The 26,205-nt window shown below is 33.3% G+C and overlaps 2 protein-coding genes across 2 annotated transcripts in view; one reads left to right on the top strand and one right to left on the bottom strand.

Moving 5' to 3' along the window:
• Positions 1-4,384, top strand: part of LOC115884845 — a 30,997-nt gene extending 26,613 nt beyond the window's left edge. The window contains exon 3 of the mRNA XM_030903550.1: positions 2,727-4,384. Coding sequence (XP_030759410.1) covers positions 2,727-3,151 — 425 coding nt within the window. The 3' untranslated portion in view covers positions 3,152-4,384. The remainder of the gene's footprint in view (positions 1-2,726) is intronic.
• LOC115884844 (1,5-anhydro-D-fructose reductase-like) lies at positions 4,019-9,523 on the bottom strand. The gene is made up of 6 exons (XM_030903549.1): positions 9,309-9,523; positions 7,883-8,024; positions 5,735-5,961; positions 5,160-5,407; positions 4,792-5,043; positions 4,019-4,739 (listed from the first exon to the last, which is right to left on the bottom strand). Exons 1-6 carry the CDS (start codon positions 9,471-9,473, stop codon positions 4,697-4,699), a joined length of 1,077 nt encoding a protein of 358 aa, XP_030759409.1. The 5' UTR covers positions 9,474-9,523; the 3' UTR covers positions 4,019-4,696.
• Between the last annotated feature and the right edge of the window lie 16,682 nt (positions 9,524-26,205).

Raw genomic sequence — 26,205 nt, 5'->3', positions numbered from 1 at the left:
ATCAAAAGAAAATAATATGTAAAAGCTGTACCGGTCAAGCTTAAGAACGTGACTAAAAGTTCATTTGGTATGATCTATAGATGTATCACTTTCAAACACTTTTTGATAAAGCCTTTAACCATTGACTTTGATAAATAAAATTCTATATTGACACAGTCCTATATAAAATAGAATTATTCTGATTATTCGCACGAAACCACTGTGAAAATACGCTATTATTGGACATTTTTAAAACCTAATTGACAGAAAAAATCAAAAAGATTAATAGATAAAATCACTGGATGGCAAATAATAGTCTAATTTATCTTGTTCTGTAACCGAACAATAGATTTTTCTTCCGTTTTTTTGGACTCGGACCAAAAAATCTTAATCTTTCCGTTTTATGAACCGAAATTTCAGTTAAAACCGTAGATAAACGTCAATTGCGATTGATTTTTATGTATATATCGGTCAGAGGAAACCAATAAATGTTAAATTTACGATATAGACGCTGAATCTATTAAATAGATTTACCTACAATGGTTTGTTATAAAGTTAACAACGATTGGTTTCATTTCTTATCAGGTTCTGAAAAAACAGAACAGAAATTTAATATACAAGGTGGTCCGTATTGTATTTTGACTTCGGCAGCATATTCTGCACATAAAAGTATGTAAAAAAAATGCTGCGATTGAGAGATACAGAGGATGTAGAAGTTTCAGTTTTATTTCTATTTTTTTTCCAAATAATTTCTGAACTAAAATCGATATTTGGATGAAAATTGGTGTCTGTGAGTTTTTTGACATGAGAAATTTGACTTCGATGTCAATATGACTCCTATTCGTAGGGGGCGCCACCTACATGTTTTTTAACTGTTTTGAAGAGTAATAATTAAATTACTGAGTAAAAAAATAAACATTTTTATCGTTTTTTACGTAAAAAAGGTCTCTAGGTAAAAATCGCTACTAGCAACCATTCTCAAGATATTTGGAATGGAAATTATCAATACATGTCATCACTGACAAAAAATAAACATGATGACTAGATAGTTATTTGACTGAAATTACAAAAATTGGTTTAAAGGATCATAAAATTTTATAAATTTTGTTTTATTAATATTTTTTAATAGTGAAGTAAAAAAAATTGTATATTGATTTCTTTCAGTTTATACGAGGGGGTATTACTCTCAAACCGATTTGACAGATGTCAGAACGATACAGCCGAAATCAGAGCAGGTAAAAAGGTAAAAAAACTGATGTCGTGAAGGTTTTCTGTGTGTGTTTTTCGATTATTTGGATGTTTTGCATTTATTAACAAACCGCTATATAGCTATTGATTCAAATCTACCCTTAATATTAGTTTAACCTTTTATTATTTTAAACATTTTTTCTTATTTTGTTTGTTTGTTGATATTAATAAATAATATCCCTTTAGGTTTGTTTGGTAGGTATGTACTAGAACTAGAAGACATCTAACAAACATTAAACGCCCTGGTATCTCTTAAATATAAGTAAAAGAAAAACTTTTACAGTGTATGATAATTTTCGCGTTAAGGTTAGGCTGTTCTTATGAGCTGATTCTTTTCACAATTAACCGTGATTTTTGTCTTTTCACTGTTACTTTTAAACTTCGGTTGCGATTTCATTATAGTGTTTCATTTTTTGAATTATCCTATTATCTATATTCTTCTATGAGCTACACATTTTTAAATAAAGTACTGATATTTTTATAATCTTGAATTTCTTGAAAATTGAGCTCTAAATACTCACCGTTATATTGAGTATGTCCTCCAAGAAGTTGTTCCATTTGCTCCTTTTATTGGAAATCAGTTTATACTGATGCATGATAATGCCAGGCCCCCACGTTGCGAGGGGTAACGAGTTAGGAGTACGAGCAGTTAACGAGTACTTGGATGAGGTTGTACTACGAAGATTGGAAAGGCCTCCTTGTAGTCCCGACCTCAATCCAATCGAACTTTTGAATCGATGAACTTAAAAGAGCTGTTCGTCGTCGTCCTATTCCACCACAAACTTTACAAGAACTATGGCTAGCATTATCGAAGATTCCTCCGTTAATGCTAGCCTTAGCTTTTGTCTTTTGTAAAGGGGTTCCTTGATCTTTAGCAAGATTAATCTGTAGATCAAGAAAGAATAACTACCCTTATTCATATGACGAAGACCTCGAGCTGTTATTGCTGCGAGAGGTGGACATACACACTATTAAAATTATTCTTTTTGTCAATAAAAGCATCTCTGAAATCAATATTTACTTAAAAATGTGTAGCTCATAAAAGAATAGAGATAATGGAATAATTCAAAAAATAAAATATTAGGAATACATCTAAGATTACAGGAAAATGTTTTTTATCCAAAATGCCCGTCTCATTTTTTCCACAGGGTGTTTTGAATTTGTTGCTAAAATCAACGTTTTGATTTATCCCGGTATAAACCCACCTAACCGAAGAATATAAGCCATTAACAATTAACATGATAAAAAATAATGCCAAATAAAAAGTTATGAAACATCGAACTTAGCCAAATGTTCAGAATGGTGGAATTTTGTGCTGGGGAGTATAATATATAAAAAAGTATATTCGCCACACTTTTTTAAAGCACCCTGTATATTCTATAATAATTTTAAAATGTGTATCTTAACCTTCCCTATAACTTTTTTAATGAAGATTTTTTTATAAACCTTGAAACAAATGAGATGATCATCTCTAATCCTTTTTTTTTCTTTTTATACAGCTAGCACATCGGCCAGAGACACATCCACTCCCACAGTGATCCTCCTCCCACACGGCAGAATGCTCGTAGTCGACAGAAACGTTTTCAACCACCTCCAAGTGGACCATTCAGGCTTGGACCTTCTGGAACTGAGCGCCAACATCATCAGGCATCACCAGCAAGTAACCGGAAGCACTCCCAGCATTCTGGGCAGTGATACCACCTCCAAGGGACTGTCACCAACGTCCCTAGACCATGGACCTCCACTCTACGAGGATATTTTCGGTGATTTACCTCCTTCGTACAGCGAGGTGAGTCTGGCGATGAAAAACCAGAAGAACGAGGGGTGTGTAGTGGTGGAAATGGGGGTGATTAGTGAACAGGGTGGTGGTGATAGGGGAAGGGAGGGTGATATGGACGGGGAGGAAGGGGAGAATAGAGTTTAGTATGACTGTGATCTTGATTCGGACAGGTTTTATATAAAAAAAAAACATTTTTTGACATTTTTCCTTTTTTTTTCTAGGAAATTGTATGTTTTAACGTGAATATACACTTTTTTACCACTCTAAATGCAAGTTTTATTAACCATTGAGTATAAATCAACGGTTAAGAAAAAAAATTATAAAAATATTACAAACTGCTTTTAAAAATGTTATTAAAATTTGATTCAAAAGTCTAAAAAGAAGTTTTTTGTTTTAAATACAAGTATTAGTTTATACAAAATGTGTATTAAATAAATTCAAGTATGTATTTTCAATAGTTGTAGATCTGGGCAAAAGAATACTTTTTTCTATTTACTGTTTCTAAAATACAGAGTGGTCCGAACTGTATTCCGGAGCATATTCTGCAGATAAAAATAAGTAAAAAAGTTCATATAAATATATGTCCTAAAATGCTTAGTTTCGGAGATACAGGGTGTAGAATTTTCATTTTTATTTCGATTTTTTCCAAATAATTTCCAAGCAATGTCAATATTTGGATAAAAATTGGTGTCTGGAAGTTTTTTGACATGAGAAATTTGATTTTGATGTCAATATGACTCCGTGTTTCTCAACTTATTCGACGTGCTGTGTTGCCACATGGACAAGCTTTGATACACAGCCAAGGAATTTTTGTACGATGAACCTGTGACACTAAAAAGTTTTTTTAAATACCCAAAAAGTGTCAATATAAATGTTGATCAAAAATTATTTGGTCTGAAGAATTAAGCCTTTTAGTGCAAGCTCAAGGAAATATTCTGAGAAAATTTCACATGAACATGCAGCTTTAAAATGTTTCAAAAATCTACAAAAACATTTAAAGAAAAACACACAAAATTTTTAGCATTTATTTTACCTGAAAAAATACATAAGCGTGCTTCTAGGGTCGAAATATTATTATTACCAGTTAAAACATTTTTGGACTTATTTAATAAACATCTAGTATACCTAAATGGCATTTTATTGATATTATAACTAGAAATTGTTTACTTGTAGTGTTAATATTTTTTAAAATATGCCTTTAGATTGATAAATAATGTATTTTGGTTTAAAATGTATAATTTTCTGTTGTAACTCCTATAAAGGTTCCAACCTACAGTGAATATGTTTATTATCTAGTCTATAATGATGTTGAAATATTGTTGTTGTTGTTGTTTTTTGTATGTTTTCAAGAATAATAAAATTTAGTATTCGATTGTTAAAATTGTTTTTTTTTATTTTATCATTCAGCAAGGGTATTTTGACAATTTCGATATTGATTTAAAAGCATTTTTTCACGCAAATATCATTATAATTGATAATATTATATGTCATTAAAAAAATTAATATATGAAACAATAACCTCAAGCTTTCCATAATTCATTTATATGTATATTCATTATTTTAAGTGTTACAAATTATTAAGTAGGTAAAAATAATGTGAGGTGTAGAAAATTCGGAAGTGTAGAACAAGTGTAGGTTTTTCTAAATAGGCAAGCTTCTCTCTGTCAGTCGTGAAAATGTATGTTCTTTTTATTTCAATTCCGGAAATGGATACTCTGGGTGGTCCTTTATTCTAAAATAACAGAAAATATAAATTAATTTTCAGAAAAAATGTTTTGTCTTACCCTTTGAATAGAGTGAAGTCCAACAAACGGACTCCTTGGTCCAAACCATCCATGGCTTCCATATCTGCTTTGTCCAATTCAAACCCAAATATATCTATGTTCTGCCTGAGCCTTTCGGGATTGGTCGATTTCGGTATGACGCACACGCCTCTCTGTACCGTGTGTTTCAAAAGTATCTGTGCGGGCGTTTTGCCGTATTTCTTAGCCAGTTCGTTGACGGTGGGGTTCTTCATGATGTTAGGGAGCTCCACTCTGTAGAAAAACAGTTGTTTTAAACATTTCGATCAGGATGCAGGAAAGGGGGGTAGCAAAGGATGCCCCCTTAATACAGAGGAAGAAAAAAAAATGGTATACAAAAAAATACTTACGTTTTTCCAAACTTAGTTAAGAAATTGCTGAGTCCAGGGTTACCCAATGGTGAGTAAGCTGTAACTACCATACTGTTCTTCTTGCAAAAATCTACCAACTCTTTCTGCTGATTGTAAGCATGCAGTTCTACTTGTAGAGAGCATGGTTTGATTCTAGAATTGTTCAAAATTCTTTGAATTTGAGATAGGTTAAAATTAGATACTCCTATGGCTTTGGTCAGTCCTTTGTCCACTTGTTCTTCCATTGCCTGAAAATAAACGACAGCAACCAGTTTTAGATAAAAAAAAATGTGTATGCACTATTTGCGTATATTTGAAGTGAACTTCTTACTAACAGCTATTCAATTATTGAAGGATTTGAAGGATATGTTTGAAAAAGTGTAGTTTGAAATGTTGAAAATGTAATAAATTAAAAATTAAAAAACAATTTGATTCGCTCTCATAAAATTTATATTAAAATGACCGTCTGTCCGTTTGAGGACACTATTCGGGTGCTCGATCCACGTGCCGAGTTTGGTTCCAATCGACCCATAATTAAGAAAAGTTAATAATCTTTCAAAAAAATACTATAGTACCTTCCAAATAGCAATATGATCAGTATTGACGTCCAAGTCAATGCTTCCATCTGGTTTGAAAGGGTGAAGCTCTCCTTCAACATCATTAAAGGCAAACGGTGTGTGAACAAGGTATAAATCAACGTAGTCCACTTGAAGCAAATCCAGAGATCTCTTGATATATTTCTTTACACCTTCTGGACGCATACCACCTGGTGGAAGCTTAGTAACCAAAAATAGTTCATCTCCTGAAAGATTAAACATATTATTGTTAAAGAGTGTGATTTACATTTGAACAGTAGATTAAAAAATATAAGTACCTATTATCTGGTTAAATGATATACTACCCGAGAAAAAAAAAGAGGATGGTCTACAAAAAGAAATGAGATCTCATGTAGCAACAATTCCTCTGAAAGATCAAAGAAATGTTACTGCTGATTGAACTAGATACATACAGGGTTGTTCACCACATACGACACGGAGTGTTGTAGCTATACGATGAGATTTTTACAAATTGTAAGTTTTGGGTTCGATGAAGGACTATTAGAGGTACAATTTAAAAATAATTTTACAAGATACAGAGTGTCCCAAATAAGTAAAAAATATCAAAGTTGTATTTTTTTAAATGGAACACCCTGTATATTATTACATTTTTAGTTTCTACGATTAAAATAAAGGTAAATTTGATTAAGGTTTATTATACTTAAACCTTACCGTTTTTGAAATATTTTCAATTTTGTGAAATTGCAGTAAAAATTTTAAGGCTTTATTTCTCCAAGGGTATCAAAGTTTTTAATACTAAATATTTACTGAAGTTTATTTACTGATCAGTTATTGTGTTGCAATAATAAAAATAATACTACCTTATACAGAGTGTCTAAAAAATTATTTTAAATAATTATTAGCTTCAAACGGCAATAACTTGTTTAATTTAAATGGAACACCCTGTATATTTTACGAGAATCACATGCACAATTTAATTGTCTATCAAATTATATTATACCATTTTTTACCTATCTCTTTAAGTTTCCGTAGAAAATGCATTTTCTTGTAATTTAGAACTTATTTATCAATATACCCATGGACTATTGACATTTTAGATTATTTTTAAAGATGTACAAATTTTTAAAGAGTACAAATATTAATATTGTCGATATAATTCGTTTATTTCATTAAAAAATAAAAAAAAACTGTTTAAATATTTGTTAAAGAGGATCAGTTAATATGATTCCAGTATTCAAACAACATTAACTGACTGTTTGCTTTGATTAATAATAATTGCTCCAAATACTAAAAAACTGAATTTTGTATGGGCATTAGACAGTGTGATAAAAAGTAACACCTTAAAAATGATATTTCATTTTTTAATAAATGCTTATTTATAACTACAGAGACTTTAATTTGATAACTTATTATTATATTGATTTCTGACTCAAATCCACATTTATTTATAATAATTTAATAACGAACACAATTAAGTATGTAATTAATTAGTATATGGGCGCAAATAATGGTGTTATATTTAATTAATGGTATACTCTTTTATAAAGATTTAAATAGTTTTCTTTTTGCATACAAATGGGCTAGTAATATTATCGTTTTGCTAAAAACGATAATATTACTAGTCTGTACATTTTGTACATTTGTTGCTTTAAAAACAATCTAAAATGTCAATATTCCATTGATATATTGATAAATGAGGTCTAAATTATAAGAAAATGCATTTTATACGAAAACTTGAAGGGATAGGTAAAAAATGGTATAATACAATTTGATAGACAATTTAATTGTGCATCTGATTCTCCTAAAATATACAGGGCATTCCATTTAAATTAAAGAAGTTATTGCCGTTTGAAGCTAATAATTATTTAAAATAAATTTTTAGACACTCTGTATAAGGTAGTATTATTTTTATTATTGCAACAAATAAACTTCATTAAATATTTAGTATTAAATTTTAATTTAAATTTCGCGCTGCGGATTCAAGTGGTTGGACCATCCTCCTTACAGTCCCGATCTAAGTCCTCACGAGTTTTTTCCCTTTTCCAAAAATTTAGAATGAACTGCGTGGTCAAACATGACATGAACTTGATTTTACATGAGATCTCACAACTTTTTGTAGGCCTTTAGTGAGACACACGGTATTTTTTTTTTTTTTCTGGTACTTACTTTTGAGTTTTCCCGAATTTATCCAGCGTTTCAAAACAGTTCCTATAACTTTTTCATTTTCGTATACGTGGGCTGTATCGATATGCCTGTATCCAGCTTGTAGGGCTGATTCTACAGCCGCTTCAAGTTCTTGGTCTGTAGCCTGATGAAAAAACATAAGTATAACTTTAAAAGGAAAGAATAAAAAAAGGCCAAAAGGACATATGAAATCTCTTCAGAAAAAAAGACTCATCAATGTTATTTATTCTAAAATTGGTATATGATATATAGAAGGATATTTTGTCAGAATGTTAAGATTTCATTAAGTTTGTGTAAACAGTGTATTTCTCATAGTTTCTTATGTCGAACAGTGTATTAAGTAATTCAATATTTTAAATGAATAATACACTTAATTATTATGGTTAATATCATGTCTATAGAATGCATAATAACCTTGAGGTTGGTATTAAACAACAACTAAGTTTTCAATAGCCAGGAAATTGTAGAAAACTACTTTTTGCAATGTTTTTATATTAAATAATAGCAAGCATAAACAAAAAAAGTATGTTAAATTTATTTTTTAACCTGACAATAATTAGAAAATCCTTAATTGATTTTACTGTCAATATATAGATTATAAATACCGTATAATCGAAAAAAAACACCGTCAAAGAATGCTGCAAATTATTTTTTCTCGAATTTTAAACTACACGCCATTTAAAAAACATTTTTTCTCAATCTACATAATATATAAAATGCTAATGTTTATCTGTGTCGTCTCTACTGAAGTAACGACTTGCTCTAGAAAGTTGCTTTTTTACTAAATGATAGCTAATTGGCTACTGTCGTTTTTTATTTAATTAAAAAAATAAAATAAAAAGTATTTTTTTTCCTGATGTCGTGGCGGATGCGCCAGGCTCCAGGCTTCAACTAGTATAAAAATGAATATCAACCTCTTGAGAAAATTGAGAAGAGTACGAGCCAAGTAATGAAGTCTAGGACTTGACCTCACAAAAATGATGTCATTTCCCAGCCATCTTTGACGCCGTTTTTTTTTCGATAGTATGGTATTACAACTATATATTTCTCAGTTTCATCTCGATAATTTGTGGTACTTTTTGTGACATCATATCTTTTAATTTTTAATCCCCTTAAGAGATTTTTCAAAAAATTCGCTAACGAGTAGCTACACTAACTGACTACACAGTGCCGTAGTTAATTATTCATTTTTCTGTTTACTTTAATTTAATATACAGGATAAAATAAAAAGTGATATATTTTAACTAAAATTTAAACTGCGACAGCCAATTACACACTATATAATAATTATTATAGTTATAATATTGATTCTTACATGGTAATATAAAAAAATAGGTGTTAAAAGTTTAAAATTTTTATTTTTAAGACATTTAAATCTTTTTTGAATTAAAAAAGTGTTAGTTCTCACCTGCCATGTACCGTACCCCAAGATGGGCATAGGCAAACTTCCCCTGCTAGTCTTTAAGTCGATGTTTGGTACTACCACACTCATTTTTACACTGTATTTTCTCAAATTTTCGAAAAAAAATCCTAAAACAAGCGCTGAGAAGGGACTTCTAGACGCAAACCGCATAATAACAATATTATTACGAGAAAATGTACCATATAACGGTTCTATCAGTACCGGTTGTGATGATGAAAGTATATTTAGTACCGAGAGCCAGCATTGTTGTCGATGTTAACAAAAAAACAAAAGATTTAACGAAAGAGAACTTTTTTTTATTTTTTACTCAGAAATCAAAAGTTGGAATACTCATGACTTTTATGACTTACAAAAAAATTAACCATATTTTCCTGTTTTTTTTAAATTTTCATTAAAACTGTATGGAAATTTGGAAAAGTATAAACCGGATTAACTTTTTTTGTACAAGCAATTTTTTCCCCTCTTGTAAAGACAATCTGGGGACATACTGTATATACAGGGTGTCCCACTAAGAATAGCTCTCGGCTGTATCTCAGAAAGTATTAGACGTAGGGTTTACGAAAAAAATATTTATAACTAAAGGGGCTATGAGAAATTGCTGGAAATTATTTTCAAGTTTGTAGAACGACCGTTAGGGGGCGCAACTGCAACAAACAATATGAAAATGGAGTTTTTACACAATTTTGCCTAGATAAGGTGTACTATAAGTAATAGCTTCATAATCCTCAGTAAATTTTGAATATTTTTTGTTAGAGCCATTTTCCCCTATCTACCAAAATAAAGTGGTGGGGGAAGGTTAGATCTGTTTATATTTAAATATTAATAATTCTGGACTGGATGATCGGAATCTAACAAGCGAGGGCTCTTTTAAAAGAGCGTTTCTTACTATATATTGTATCATATAAACAATAATAATAAGCTTGTGAACGTAGACACTAGGGGGCGTTGTCAAACAATTTAACAAACGTTGTGAAACGCTGCGTTTTTTCAAAAAAATTAAATGCAATAGTATATGTAATTTTAGCTGACAGTAAAGAGTAGTAAAGGCTTATAAAGTCAGCGAAAACCGCATCTTGATATCTTCTTTCAAACCGAAGATATTAGCAAAAATATAATAAATACCAAAAAATAAGCCCTTAATTACCTTATTTTTACAACACGGTATCAGTAGCACTCTTAATTATACCCATTCTAACAAAAAAATAAGATAGAAACAGTTAGTTTATTTTAAAATCGACGAAATACCAGACTACCATAATACCACAGGTATTAATATCTAATAATTAAGATATTAATAACAGTGAACAAGAAACGATGATTCAGTGAAGTCATGGTAGGCTTTGGAAAAAAGTTGCTTTTGACGTAATAGTATAAACGTCAAATTGTTATTAGATCAACATTTTGATAGTCTTATCAGCGTTTTTTATCTTTTAATTGCTTTTTGAAAATGCTTTTATTATTTGTAATAGTTGAAGTTGTTGGCATTTTATAGCTTAGAATTGAAGGAAGAACCAAAATATACAATAATATACAGGGGGTTCCGTTTAAAAAAAAACAAACTTTGATGTGCCACGACTTTATGACCGACCCTGTATACTTAAATTTATTACCCGCTAATAGATATTTATAAACCCTATAACTTTTATATTTAACTTTTCGCGGTACCTCCTATATTTTACCTAATAATCGACCGTTTCCATACATAACAGCGACCCTGTATAAAAGAAAAACTGTTAAAATACTCACATTCCAAGTACCATATCCTACAGCAGGCATTTCTAAATTTTCCCCTAAAGAAAAGTACTCCATCTTGATATCTGTCATGATTTTCTATATTTTTTATCACTATCACAAAGAAAAAACAACTTTTTCTGGTCCCAGTATATTTCTAGCTGTGCTTGTATTAAGTTCAACCCCTATTTTCAAACTGAAATAGGTTTTCATGGTAAGAATTTATCAAAAATTGAGGTAAAATAAGCCTGTTATAGATTAATTTTTTATTGTTAGCATACTACAAAAACGTTGAATAATGGTAGATTAATGAAGTGTGGAAATTACTTATTGATTTGATTTAAGAATAGTTTTAGCAATATTTTATTTATTAACTTAAATTTACGTTGTACGGTTAAGTATTGGAATAAAAATATGATTTTAAGCTTGTAAAAAATTTATACAGCAACCCTGTTACAGGGTTGCTGTATATCCCCAACACGGTACATCCCCAACAACGGTATATCCCCAACACTATTTAAAATTTATATTGCCAAGGCCTTACATCTATGGAAAAGAAAATATAACGGAACGGGTATAGAACTAAATGACATATGTCTATACACCTTGCAATTTGCAGACGACCAGGCCATAATTGCAAACGACAAAGATGACATGGAATATATGGTGCGGAAAATAATTGAAGAATATGCTAAATGGGGTCTCACAGTAAATACAGAAAAAACAAAATACCCTCCAATTGGAGCTAATACAGAAAATCTTATTTTAGACAATAATATGGAAATTAGGGCATGTGAAGATTACAGGTACCTGGGATCGATATTTACAGGAGATGGAAATGACGATAGAGAAATAAACAACAGAGTAATACAGGCACGAAGAGTTATCAGATGCATAAATGGCATTCTATGTAGCACTGAAATTACAAAAAACAGGAAATATAATATATACGAGACACTAGTTAAAAGCATATTACTCTATGGATGTGAAACATGGCGACTCACTGAAAGGAATAAAAGGAAATTAGAGACAACAGAAATGGACGCGATTAGAAGAGCAATGAGAATTACACGGAGGGATAAGATCAGAAATGAAGACATTAGACAACAGATGGGAATAGAGGGAACAATAGTAAATGATATAGAACAAAAACAATTAATATGGTACGGCCACGTTCAGAGAATGCACAATGAAAGAATTCCAAAACAACTCATTCATTGGATACCACCTGGTAAACGAAAGAGAGGACGTCCAAGAAAACATGGATGGAAGGAATAAGAAGGTCGATGAGCGAGAAAAATCTGACCGAAGATCAATGGGAGAATCGCACAGGGTGGAAGTTAGGCATCGGACAACGTCGTAGGACGTTCTGACCCGAATTTATTATTATTAAAAAAGTTTATTCTTAATTATCATACAACATACTAAATACTCCGAACCAATGGGCACCTACCCCAGCAACCTGTAGGCAGAACTTCAGCATCCTTTATAATCCAATAAAATTGTAATTTGAAAAAAAAAATCAATTGAGTTTGTCAGCGACTGTCTTCTCAGTGTAAAATAAACAAAATCGGAAACTTTCCCCTTGCGGTTTTTTAACAATAGGGGTGGTTTTTTTTTAAACTGTACTACAACAAAATAATTAGACGCATATTGTACATAAGAACATTCTCTATAAGTTCGCCTAATGATTTTTTTCATAAGTTTATTATTTCCGGACTTAGCGGCCGTTTCATGAGCCCTTTGGGGTGGTTTTCAAAAAGTTTGTTTGATAACAAATTGACCCGTATGAAACTTGTTCATAATAAATGGACAACCAACTTTTCCTCATGATTTTTTTCTGTAGCTTTATTATTTTTGGAGATAGCTTCCAGTTCATGAACAAATTGGGGTAGTTTCATAATTTTTGTTTAGTTCTACAAATTTACCAACTTAAAGGTGTTCATATTAAAATTACATGTAAACTTCCCTATTAAATTACATGCAAATTTTCCAGTAGCACTTGTGAATTTCCTGAAAAAAAAACATTTAAAGCTACCACCACTTGTTCATGATGTGAGCGCTATCTCCAAAAATAGTCAAGTTACAAAAAAGTTCATAAGGTAAAGGTATATGTACTCTTATTTTGAACGAGTTTCCTAGGGTGAATTTGCTGAAAAAAGAGTAACATTGAAAACTACCTTAATTTGTTCATGAACTGGACGCTATCTCCAAAAATAATCAAGCTTATCAATTAGCTTCTTCATTTGTGTAAAAGTATCTAACCAGTTTACATAAAACGTTAAATGCCGAACGCTTATTTTGCTACTTTATTGGACTAGTGAAATGGACTCTTTTGCTTCTGGGGTACAGACATTTAAAATAAAGCAGTGTATAAGGAATCGATCCAAAATTACCCGCAATACGTCTAAGTTTATCCATTATTCATACCTTCCTTATTACACAGACCCAACTATGCTAAAATTCACTTTTATTATTGTGGTGTCCTTGCTCTTTCTTGTGTATCTAGGCGAAGGTCACAAAAATATAAATTTCCCGTACAAAAAACTTTTTTTTGAATATTCATGATACTTTCACTGTTTTACATATTATTACACAAAAGAAATTTTGGTATTTCCTAGCATTTCCTTTTAAACCAGTATAACAGAAAATTCTTTTATGTAAAAGGAACTCCTCAGGGTGTTTCAAAAATTTAATTTTCGTATAGGTCCGATTTTGCTTTGTTTCGTAGCTACAGGGTGTTAAAGTCATAATATTTTTTCGATTTATTATAATGTTCTTCCGAGTACTTTCAGCGTTTTGAATGAAATTTTGAGGGTAAAAGTTACTATTATAAATACGGCATATTAAGCTAAAAAGTGTCGAAATACACACACCGGAAAATTATTATTTGCATTTCTGATATAATAAAATTAAAATAAACAAATAGTTTACAGGACGTATTGGAAATAAAAATGCGAAATTTACCGAATTTTTCAAATTTACCTTGATTTTTATTGAACTCAAAAAAATACACACATTTTTTTTAATTCTAAACTGTGAATTAAAAAAAAAGATAAAACCATTTTTACTTAATAAAGGGTATGGCCTCCTCTACTGTTCATTACAGCCCTACATCGATCGTCTCTCCATGCTCCTGATCGGGTTGTCGATCTCTTCTTGAGGTACAGCCTGCCACGCTGCATTCACGGCCCGAACCAGATCCCTACGAGTTTCACGACGCATACCCATTCTCAAAATTCTTCTTTGGACCGCGTCCCATACGTGCTCGATGGGGTTGAGGTCAGGAAATTGTGCCGGCCAGGGTAAGATGTTTAATTGATGAGCATTGATAAACTCACTTACCACTCTGGCTGTATGAGGCCGTGCATTGTCATGCATGAGAATGAAGTTTCTCCCAAAATCATTGGCATAAGGTAACACGACAGGCTCAAGAATTAAATCACGATATGTGATTCCTGTTAGAAACCTTTCAAGAAAAACGAGATCGGGTTTTCGACCTAACTGGACTCCTCCCCAGACCATAACTGTTCCACCTTGATAAGGGTGCACTTCCTGAACATGATCCAACCGAATAAGATTTCCTGGTTCTCTCAATACCCTAAGCCTTATCGAATCCGGTTGAATTCCAAAGCGTGACTCATCCGTGAAGAGAACATTGGCCCATTGTTCATTCGACCACTGAACATGATCTTGAGCCCACAAATATCGTACCTCTCGATTTCCTCTCGTTAAGGGTTGAGCTCTCGAGGGACGTCTGCTTCTTAAGTTGACCTCTCTTAATCTATTGCGAACAGTGTCAGGACTAACGGTTACATTATGTGTTTCCTTGAGAATTAAACTAAGCTCTGGTGCTGTAAGAGTCGATCGGCGTCGAGCATTTAATTGTAAAAAATGATCTTGCTGAGGGGTAGTAATGCGATGTCGCCCTGTGTGCCTTTCAGCAACATCACCACTTTCACGGTATAGCGTGCACTTAATCGCGATCTTGTGATCGCGATATTACACTTTGCGTTGTATTTAATCTTTATTATTATTATTATCTTAAATACCCTTATTTTTTATTTAAAATTGCTGTAGGTTGAACTAATTGTAATAATATTTAACAATAAGTTAGGTAAAATATATAATTTATTGATTTTATTTTTATTTTAATTTTATTAATTGTGTTTAATAAAATTGCGTTTATCTCATCAAGGAGGCCGCTAAAAGTACTTGGAAGAAAATTATAATAAAACGAAAGATTATTAAGACTTTAACACCCTGTAGCTACGAAACAAAACAGAATCGAACCGATGTTGACGTGAAAAATAAATCTTATTTTTAAGTGAGGGATCTCCCCACGAGAGATGGCACATGTTTTTTAAAACACCCTCTATAAACGTATTATTTTTAACGTATAATCACAGACACTAACTAAAGGATTCCCTAAAACCAGCGAAAAAAAAAAGCATTTTTAAACTTATTATAGCCAAAATTTGGCACGAGAACAGCATTCATCTCGCTGTATAAACCTCAGCTTTACCCCCCGATGTGTCATGTTACAAAACTCTGATCCTCTTAAGGCTCCGAATGGCTTCAAAGGTTGCGCAATCGTTATAAGCTGATTTTGTGCAGGCTCTATTATTATTCTTATTAATAGAAAAAACTTAAATGGTCACCCGATAGCCTTTTTGTGATCTTCTGTTCCGCCTTGTATCTATTTTGGGCGAATTTAGGGATTTTGGGATCATGGTTTGCGGCATTTTTGAGAGATTATTGGATGTAATTGATACAGGTCTGTATAGTAAATAGGGGATTGCTCCTTTTTGGTGTAGAGTATCTTTATTTTCTGTTTATACCATTTGTGAATGCAACGGCGAAGCTTCCATTGATTCGGGTGATGCGTCGCATCCCTTCAAAATATTGTACAGGGTGGGTCAAATTCGACGCTTTTAAATGGAACCACCCTTTTCTATAGGAGCTAGACGAAAACTAATATCGGTGTCTGGAGCTCAATTTTCATCAAAAACATGATGGTGAAAACCGCACATCAATATCTGTTACTGTTTCGGAGTTACGGGGTGTTTTTTAAAAACGTGCATTTTTAACAAATCGCTGTAACTTTTTTGCTATGGAAAATTTTGTATTTCTACGAAAACATTTTCAAATCACCTTTTTACGTAGAATTTAATGGTTTAAGTATAATTATTTTAAAATTAATAATTTAAGAGTTATCAACAGAAAAAATGATTTTTTATTTGGGACACCCTCTATATTTTTAATTAACTGAAAAGAATTTAAAATTACCTTTCCAAAAATATAGCACACTTGATATTTTGTTATAATCCCCTTCGAAATACACAATTTTTAAAAGTTCGCCACTTTTAACTATAATGGGCTTTGAACCTTTTTGATAATATGCCCTTAATGAAACTCGAAAACATATTTTTCCAGCAAGACAACAGCACCGCCTCTGAAAGCTGAAGTTAGCAGCAAATTTTTGCAGCCAATTTCAAGAATAATTGGATAGGTAACCAAGATCCCAGCCGTTGGCCGTCGAGGCCGCCTGACTTAGTGCCCATATATCTAATCCTATGGATATATTTGCGGAAGAATAAAGGTTCCTTATTCTTCCGTATAATCTAGACAAGAATTAAAAATACTTGGCAGTTATGAGAGGGTATCTTTCACCCCTACTGAGTTAATGAATTCCGCGAGAAATTTTCAAAAACTGTCCCGTCTGTCCATAACAGAAGAGGGTCGATATGTCGAACACCTGTAGTAAAATCTGATGTCTTGGTTTGCTACCGTATGATCGAGAAAAAACGGCGTCCAGTTGGCTGGGAAATGAAGATCGCTGTCATTTTATATGTAAATTTATATGGGAAATCTCATCGATCGTCATTTCCCAGCCAACTGGACGCCGTTTTTTTTCGATCATACGGTATTTATTTTTATCGTTAATAGATATAGTTTAAATGTGTTGATGTTGGTTAAATATATTTTAAATTGTTATAAAATTCTGCATCTCTCATAGCAAATATTATTTTCGTTTTAATTGATGCTCACAGCTAGAATTTTTTTGCATTACAGCCGCTGCCGTTCAAAGCCTACTTAATTAAAGGGGGAGAATTTTTATATACTCTATATCTCTAAGAGGAATCGAGCAAAATATCAAGTGTCTTATATTTTTGGAAAGGTAATTTTAAATTATTTTCAATAAATTAAAAATATACAGGGTGTCCCATATAAAAAATCAAATTTTCTGTTGATAATTCTTAAATTATTAATTTTAAAAAAATTATACTTAAACCATTAAATTCCACGTAAAAAGTGATTTGGAAATGTTTTCATGAAGATACAAAATTTTCCATAGCAAAAAAGTTACAGCGATTTGTTAAAAATGCATATTTTTGAAAAACACCCTGTAACTCCGAAACGGTAACAGATATCGATATGCGGTTTTCACCATCACGTTTTTGACAAAAATTGAGCTCCAGACACCGATATTAGTTTTTGTCTATCTCCTATAGAAAAGGGTGTTTCCATTTAAAAGCGTCGAATTTGACCCAGCCTGTACATAATACGTTTTTGTATATTTTATTTTTGTAACTTCAAAATTAAAGACTTTATATAATAATAAAAACTTATATATTAAACAAGACTTTGTTTTATTTAGATGGAAAATGGACGGGCTACAGAAAGGCACGCGGTATTATTTGTCAAAATACGTCAAGACCACGACAAAAATACACACATTGACACACAGACAGTGCCATCGAAAAAAATATCTGATTTCCTTAAAATGTTCCGAAACAACTCAAGCCTTTATCTCTACTGTTTCTCAGCAGGTGACTATGCTCATCAATTTCGAACCCACCTTTCCTGTGGGTACCTAATCCGAAAAAGGGTTAAAACGATTAGAAAAAGAACCAACATCGGTAACCCGACACTTCTTGGCAGAAGCGCATCTCGCGCTCGAATGGCCAATTTTTATTTTGTTGCGTTTTCACGGTTTTTTGGAAGCTAGAATTCGTGTCTGTTTTGGTAAACTAGCTGTCAGGGATCGTCAAAACAGACAAAATCGATGAATTAAGAAAAAAATATATATATAAAATCTTAGAGAGAATAAAGTCTCAAGTAAAACATGTTTCTAGATTAAAATATGTCAACATTTAACACATTTCTTCTATACACGGTGGTCCGAACTGTATTCCGGAAACTTCGGCAGCATATTCTGCTGATAAAAATAAGTAAAAAAGTTCGTATAAATGTATGTGTATATGTTAACGAAAATTGGTGTCTGGGAGTTTTTTGACATGAGAAATTTGATTTTGATGTAAATATGACTCTCCTACTTGTAGAAGGCGGCGTCAAAGACGGTTGGGGAATAACAATCGATGATAATTTTGGCGAGGTCAGTCCGTAGACATAATTTACTAAAAATTGACGTAAAATTAACACTACCTAATTATAGAAAGATGAAAAAAGACTAGAACGCTTCCAGACACAAATCAATATAAAAATAAACTACTTACAACGTTCTTAAGGCCAGCCGGGAGAAAGCGCCATTAAAACATAAAGGAGAGTCCGGGCTCTCTAAAATTATCATCTAATATCATTCCCGAGCCATCTATGACACCGTTTTTTTTTCATTATTCACTAATAATTCATATTAAGATAAAATTAAAGTTATTTACATACTCAGCCCTGACAGGCGAAAAATTAAATACTATTATAATTTATAATACGGGTAAACAGCGGCGTGCATCCCCTTTCAGACGTATCAATTACATAATAAAAGCAGCAAGGGGGGGCTCCCTGATATTCGGTAGCCCCCTTTTTCTTGACAGGGACCACCGTACCCGGCTGTTGATACGCATTACTTCTGGAGGCTTAAGCATGATAATTAAGTTGGTTTTTATCTATATCCCGAATCATTTCACTTCGGTGCTTTGGCTATTTTTCGTTTTTTTTTATAAGAAAGTGGGTTAATTTTTGATAAAACTTTAATGGCAATAAACGTTCTATCTTTTATACTTGAAGTATTTTCTATACAGGGTGCTACAAATTCGAGGTACGAGCATTGGTATCTCGGTACCCGTAATAGATGCGAAGATGGTTAAATTGGGGCAAAGTTGCCGCCTTGGGATGTTCACCAAAATGCCATCAAAAAAGTTTTAAAAATTTCAAGGATTGCTGAGTTTTTTGGAAAAAACGGATTTTCTTGAAAATAATTTTTATTTTTTCCTGTCAGTTTTTAGAAAATCAAAAAACTAATTGCACATTCTCATAGCCACTTTATTAGGGCTGTCTGATAGTATTTTTAGATTTTCAAATTAGCTGATAATTTGTGAGATACAGAGGCCGATTTAAACAATTTGTAAATTTTTGTAAAAATTTGTCAAATCCTGGAAGTTAAACCAAGTACCAGTACTGGACACCTCGCAGCGACGTTCCCAAAAAGAGTTTTAAGTGAAGAACAAGAACCAGAAAATTCAAAAGACTACTGGAAAAGTTTGTCCATCAATAGTGTCATTGTTAGTAGTAATATTATTCTGTGAATTACTGTAAAAACTTTGTAATAAACATTTAAATAAGAGTTTCAATTCGAGCATAGAAAAAATGTTGTGTGCAACATGTGCAAGAAGCATATTTGTTGCACCTTCCCCTAGAAGATGCAAGACCTTGTCGTTGGTGGGGAAGCTCCTGGTCAGGTGCTGGGGGAAATCCCCTCTAGCACTTGGCTTGGTCTAAGAAGCATCTCACTCATCGTCTTGTCCCTGACTGTAGTGTCGTGGCCAGGGAATTACACCAAGACATATAACGATACCGGGCGGGGCTACGGACAGCCTCAACCTTGGGGCACCGGGGGGCACCCCATTGTATTTTACCCCTTACTTCTACATGCGGGGCTCTGTAGAAGTGGACCGACTGTCGGCCTAGCGACTCATAGGAACACTATGAGATCTGGTAATAATAGTAATAAAAACATCACCGGTGAAGCTGTGGGGAAACCCCCTAGCGACACTGGGAACAGTAACAATGAAAGTTCCAAGGGGCCAAACCCAAAGAGAACTACAGGAGAGGTGGCTGACACTTGCGTGAGACCATCCTTCGCAAGTGGCATACAAGCTACCACCTCCTCCAAGGGTCGGGAGCCTACCTCCTTCCTCTAAACCCAACAGGCGACACAAGCTACCGTTTCGTCTACCCGGCCTGGGTCGTAGCTCCTCGACTGTGAGGGACACGGGTCTCCGTAGGAAGTCCTGGGACTGTATGAGGAGTTATAACTCAAGAAAGGGGGACACAATAGATCTCTAAGGTCGGAGAGATTAACCCCCCTCCCACTTATTCTAAATTCTAAAATATTTGTTGCACTCAGCTTTATTGCAGCTCTCGACTTCGTCTCCAGCTGCAAAACTCATGCGTCTTACAACAAACAAATAACTATTTCGTAATGATCCTTAGACACTGGAAGTAAATGAGTAATTACCGAGGTAGTTACTTCTTGAACTACCGCAAAAATTGCTGCAGGAATACCACCATCACCTTCTTGCATTTTTCCATAGTTTTTAAAAAACCTCTGCAAATTTTTATAACACCTAGTTATAACATAAGCTCCAAATTTTACTTTCTTCAAGTTTTTGTTTGCATCAATTACTAAACATAACAATAAAAGTTATATACAGGGTGGTCCGAATTGTATTCCGGAAACTTCGGCAGCATATTCTGCAGATAAAAATAAGTAAAAAAGTTCGTATAAATGTATGTCCTAAAATGCATAGTTTCGGAGATACAGGGTGTAGAAGTTTCATTTTTATTTCAATTTTTTTTAAATAATTTCTGCAGTAACGTCAATATTTGGATGAAAATTGGTGTCTGGAAGTTTTTTGACATGAGAAATTTGATTTTGGTGTAAATATGACTCCTACTAGTAAAAGGCGCCACCTACATGTGTTTTAACTGTTTTGAAGCGTAATAACTTTTTGTCCGTACCTGTATAAAACTACCGAGCGAAAAAATATACATCTATGTGACTTTTTACGAAAAGAATATCTCTTTATAAAAATCGCTACAAGCAACCGTTCTTAAGATATTTAGAATGGAAATAGACAATACATGTCATTATTGACGAAAAATAAACACGTTGAGTTAGATGGTTATTTCACTGAAATAATAAATTTAGGAAATTTTTATTTTTTTTTAAATTAATCATAAATTTTTCTGCAAAAAATGATGATAAAACACTTTCTGTTGAACTTTTGGCACCAAAAACATTTCAAATTTATGATTCCAGTCTAATAACTATTTAGTCAACATGTTAATTTATGTCAATAATGACCGGTATTGATAAATTCGATTCCAAATATCTCGAAAACCAATACTCGTAGCAATTTTTACCAAGAGACCTTTTTCACGTAAAAAACGTCGTAAATATATATTTTTTTTCTCAGTAGTTTTATACAGGTACGGACGAAAAGTTATTACTCTTCAAACCAGTTAAAAAATATGTAGGTGGCGCCCTCTACAAGTAGGAGTCATATTGACATCAAAATCAAATTGATCATATCAAAAAACTCCCAGGCTCCAATTTTCATCCAAATATTGACGTTACTTCATAAATTATTTGGAAAAAATCGAAATAAAAATGAAACTTCTACACCCTGTATTTCCGAAACTAAGCATTTTAGGACATACATTTATACGAACTTTTTTACTTATTTTTATCTGCAGAATATGGTGCCGAAGTTTCCGGAATACAATTCGGACCACCCTGTATATTTAATTCGGTTTCAAAAAATAATGCTTGCTGCTAATTTTTCATATCAAATTTATATAATTTGAACTAAATATTAATTAAAATTATTACAGTGGCTTCCCAGGGGACACGAAAAATAATTGCGAAAAGAATTTACGCCACTGACTTTTCTTACAAGTATTATATTTTTTTTAGACTAAGCAACTAAATATACAACTTTTTTGCCACCTGAAATATGATCATGCATTGATGAACACCCTGTATGCACAAACCCAGCCACAACAAACTAGGCCACTTAAACGACAATTACCTTGATCTCGCTGATAACACCCTGAAGATGGGTCCGTATATCTCAGCGATAACATCAGAAACGTATTGAGGGGTTGTTTCGAATTCGAACACTATTGTCCTCTGAGGTTTTGGCCATTGTGTTTCAATAAGTTGCTAAAACGACGAGTTGAAACATGGACAACCACTTAAAAATGGAAGGTTTTGTCACAGGAATGACAACAATCAGCTGCTTTTCTTATTTCTGCTTCGAAATAGAAATGTTTTATTCGATTTGAGAGATAACAGAAGCTCTGTTTGGTTGTTTGAACAATTAATGAATTGAATGTAGGAAAATCTTGTTCGAATAACAACTAAAATTAAATTACAAGGCTCTCAATGTATTACAGGGTGAGTCTTGTAGAGTGTACCTAAAACAAAAGTTATTTTTCCAGTAGTCGGACGAGTGTCCGACTACTTGTAACAATAAAAAGTATGTAAATTGTACAATAAAAAGGTAAATTGTACAATAAAAAGTATGGAACTGATACGGAACGGAAGCTTACGTATAGCATCAATAAAATACCGTATGATCGAATAAAAATGGCGTCAGCGATGACTATGAAATGAAGATCGCTGTCATTTTATATGTAAAATTATATGGGATATGTCATCGATCGTCATTTCATAGCCATCGCTGACGCCGTTTTTATTCGATCATACGGTATAAAATACGGAACGGATATGGAATGGAAACGGAAGGTATAGTGAGAATCAACCTTTATGGTAACTATACCCGGCCGGATACTGGATACTGGCAAGCACTGTCGGACTACTGACAAAACAGCGCTTTTATCTCACTTAAAAAAATAATTAAAATCATTGGTAATAGGTTCATAGGGTAGGTTTATGAAAAAAACTGTTATATTTAACGTGAAGTCCTATAACCACACTATCTATATTTCTTAAAATTTAATTTCCATGACTTCAATGAAGAAAATTTAATCAAAAATTTAAACCCAGCTTTTTCTAAACTGTCTGACCACTGGCATATTCATCCCTATATAGGTTGTGCTCTATCTAGTCAGGAAAGAAGTTTTCTCTGTTAGAATGAAACAACAAAACAAACATATAGAGGGGCGATATGCGGTAGCGACCACCACCTCCTAAAAGCGAAAATATTTCTACCATATAAACGAGAAAAAATAGAATATAAAGAAATAGAAAATGTAACGAATGAAATTGAAGAGAGAAGGTACAACTTAACAGCGCTCGAGAACCCCAGCGTGCAAATGTTATACAGAAAAAGATTAGAGGAAAACTTCGAAACTCTGGAAAAACATTATCATTATATCAAGGAATGCATACACAAAGCAGCTTCTGAGGTCCTGGGTACAATCGACAATAATGAAAGGAAAAGGAAGCCTTACTGGTGGGACACGGATATACAGGATATTATAGAGGATAAAAGACGCAAATATACAAAATACTTGAGCACCAAGAAGATCGAAGACAAAGTAATATATAAAAAATCCCAAGCTAAAGTACGAAGAAAAATATGCCAGAAGAAAAATCTGATACGGGAAAAGAAATGTAATCAACTAAACACATATTTAGGAGGTAGAAGAAGCACAGAAAGTTGGAAATTTATAAAAAATGTCAGAAAGGGAAAAGGCAAAGAAATCATCTCCCCGATTACACCACAAAAATGGGAAGAATACATGGAAAATCTTATGACGGAAAATAGAGTCGAATTTATGGACTGCTCTGACGTGACGACAAATATAAGAACAATGGGATCCCCGATTAGAATATCAATGGACGAAGTAATTAAGGCATGTACCTCACTAAAAAATCGTAAAGCACCCGGATCGGGAAATAGAGTTAATTAAATCAGGACCGAAAAAACTGCACGAACACTTAAGGAAAATATTCCAGAACTGTATAAACGGAACGGATGTACCACAAGAATGGAATAAGGCTTACCTATCAACTATATACAAAAAGGGAGATAGTACTAAGTGCGAAAACTACAGGGAAATATCAGTAACAGCCACCGTGAGTCGAATATATGGAAAAATTTTGAGAAATAGGATCGAAAACGAATACCAAGAAATAGAAGCCGAAGAACAAGCAGGATTTAGAGCCGGAAGATCGACGGTGGATCACTTATTTACAGTCACTCAAGTAATAAGTAAAAAGAGCAATCTAAACCAAGAGCTACATCTTGTGTTCGTGGACCTGCAGAAGGCATACGACAGCGTTCCCCTTGTGAGACTTTGGGAAGCTATGGAAAAAACAAATATATATGTAGAGCTAATAAAAGCAGTAAAATCATTATATAAACAAACAAAAACTAGAATAAAAGTCGGCAAAAAGTTAACAACAGGATTTAATGGAACCAAAGGTCTGAAACAAGGGTGCTGTATTTCACCAACACTCTTCAAGATATATCTCGAACAAGTTCTCAAAGGTTGGAAGCAAAAATGTAGAAATATGGGAGTACCCATAGGGGATAACATGCTCTACACACTTTGCTTCGCGGACGATCAGGTGATCATAGCACAAGATTACGATGACATAAATTATATGACACGTAAGCTTATAGAAGAATATCAGAAATGGGGACTCGAGATCAATACTAACAAAACAGAATATATGTGTATCGGAGGAGAACAACAATATCTAATACTAGAAGAAGGGAAGAAAATTAAGTGCTGCACAAAATACAAATATTTGGGTATGCAAATCACAAATGATGGACTGTTGGATACAGCAATTAAAGAACGAAACCAACTTGGAAGGAATGCTATCACGGTGTTGAATGGGATACTGTGGGACAGAAACATAAACAACAAGAACAAAACTCTAATATACAAAACCATCATAAAGAGTATACAGCTGTGAAGTGTGGCCAATTAAGGAAACAACAAAACGAATGCTGGAAGCTACAGAGATGGATTTTTGGAGAAGATCAGCAGGCAAATCAAGACTCGAGCGAATAACTAATGAACGCAGAAGAGAGATTATGGAAGTTAAACATACGATAGTGGACGACATAAAGAACAGTCAACTCATATGGTACGGGCATGTCCAAAGAATGGCAGAAATAAGAATCCCAAAGCAAATTATAAACTGGAAACCTGCAGGAAGAAGAAAACCGGGTAGACCGAGAAGAAGTTGGCAGGAAGGGATTGACACGTTTATGGAGGAAAGATCTCTCGAAGACGGTGTATGGAGGACAGACAGGCATGGAGAGATGGCATCGGAAGACGTAGAACGTTTTAAACCGATTAATATATAGAATGAAACAGACGAATTTCTACGACCCTGTACAGTAAATCAGATTATTAAATAATTAAAACAGATAAAGATTCTATAGAGGGATAGACAATTTTATTTTTTTATCTCTTTAATTAACATGCCAGTCTGTACGACTTTTTAATTTCAATGCAGACTCTTCTACAGGGAGCTCCGTATATTACGCAACCATCATAATAGGATCCTCCTCTTGTTTACAAATAACAAAACACCCAAGCCGTAGGGGTATTATGTTGCAATGGGTGTAACACTATAGCCCATAGGATAGCGATTTGCGGTAGCACACAAACACAATAAACCCCATTTTTACGCTTAATTAGCCATCGGAAGATACGGCCAACAGATAAGACTGCTCGGGCTTTAACAGTTGCCGAAAACCCACAGAAACCACGCCCATTTTTCTGGTAACCCCCTGTACAGGGGTAAGGGGAACGAATATATATTTTAAATAGATCGAAGTGATGGGGATGGAGGTTCGTTTAGTGATGATGTTGATCATGGAAGGTGATCAGTTGGGTAGACATTCGGATTTTAGTATTGATCATATACTTAATCGAGCTGGAAATGGGCCTAAGGGTGAAGATAGTGTAGGGGGTTCCCAGAAGTTTGAATGGATGCAGTGTTCGAGGTATTGTCCACCTAAAGTACCCAGTAAGTACTATTTTAATTAATTTATATTTCTTATGCTAACCATAAATAAAGTCATAACTCGCTTGATTTTTACAATTTTACACTCTACATTTTGTACAGGGTTCGGCAAGAGTGCGTCGGGCATCTGTAGCTCCTAGAATAAAAAACTTGGGAAGTGCAAAACTAAAG

The sequence above is a fragment of the Sitophilus oryzae genome, unplaced genomic scaffold (genome assembly GCF_002938485.1).
Source record: "Sitophilus oryzae breed Bouriz unplaced genomic scaffold, Soryzae_2.0 scaffold_358_pilon_pilon, whole genome shotgun sequence".
Taxonomy (NCBI): Eukaryota; Metazoa; Arthropoda; class Insecta; order Coleoptera; family Curculionidae; genus Sitophilus; species Sitophilus oryzae.
The sequence above is the reverse complement of the archived record's forward strand: the minus strand, read 5'-3'. Positions and strand labels throughout refer to the sequence as shown.

Coding starts and splice junctions, on each gene's coding strand:
- LOC115884844 (XM_030903549.1), bottom strand. CDS start 9,473: ATGCGGTTTGCGTCTAGAAGTCCCTTCTCAGCGCTTGTTTTAGGATTT. Junction 8,025..9,308: donor TGGGGTACGGTACATGGCAG/GTGAGAACTAAC, acceptor TTTTTTCATCAG/GCTACAGACCAAGAACTTGA. Junction 5,962..7,882: donor AAATTCGGGAAAACTCAAAA/GTAAGTACCAGA, acceptor TTAATCTTTCAG/GAGATGAACTATTTTTGGTT.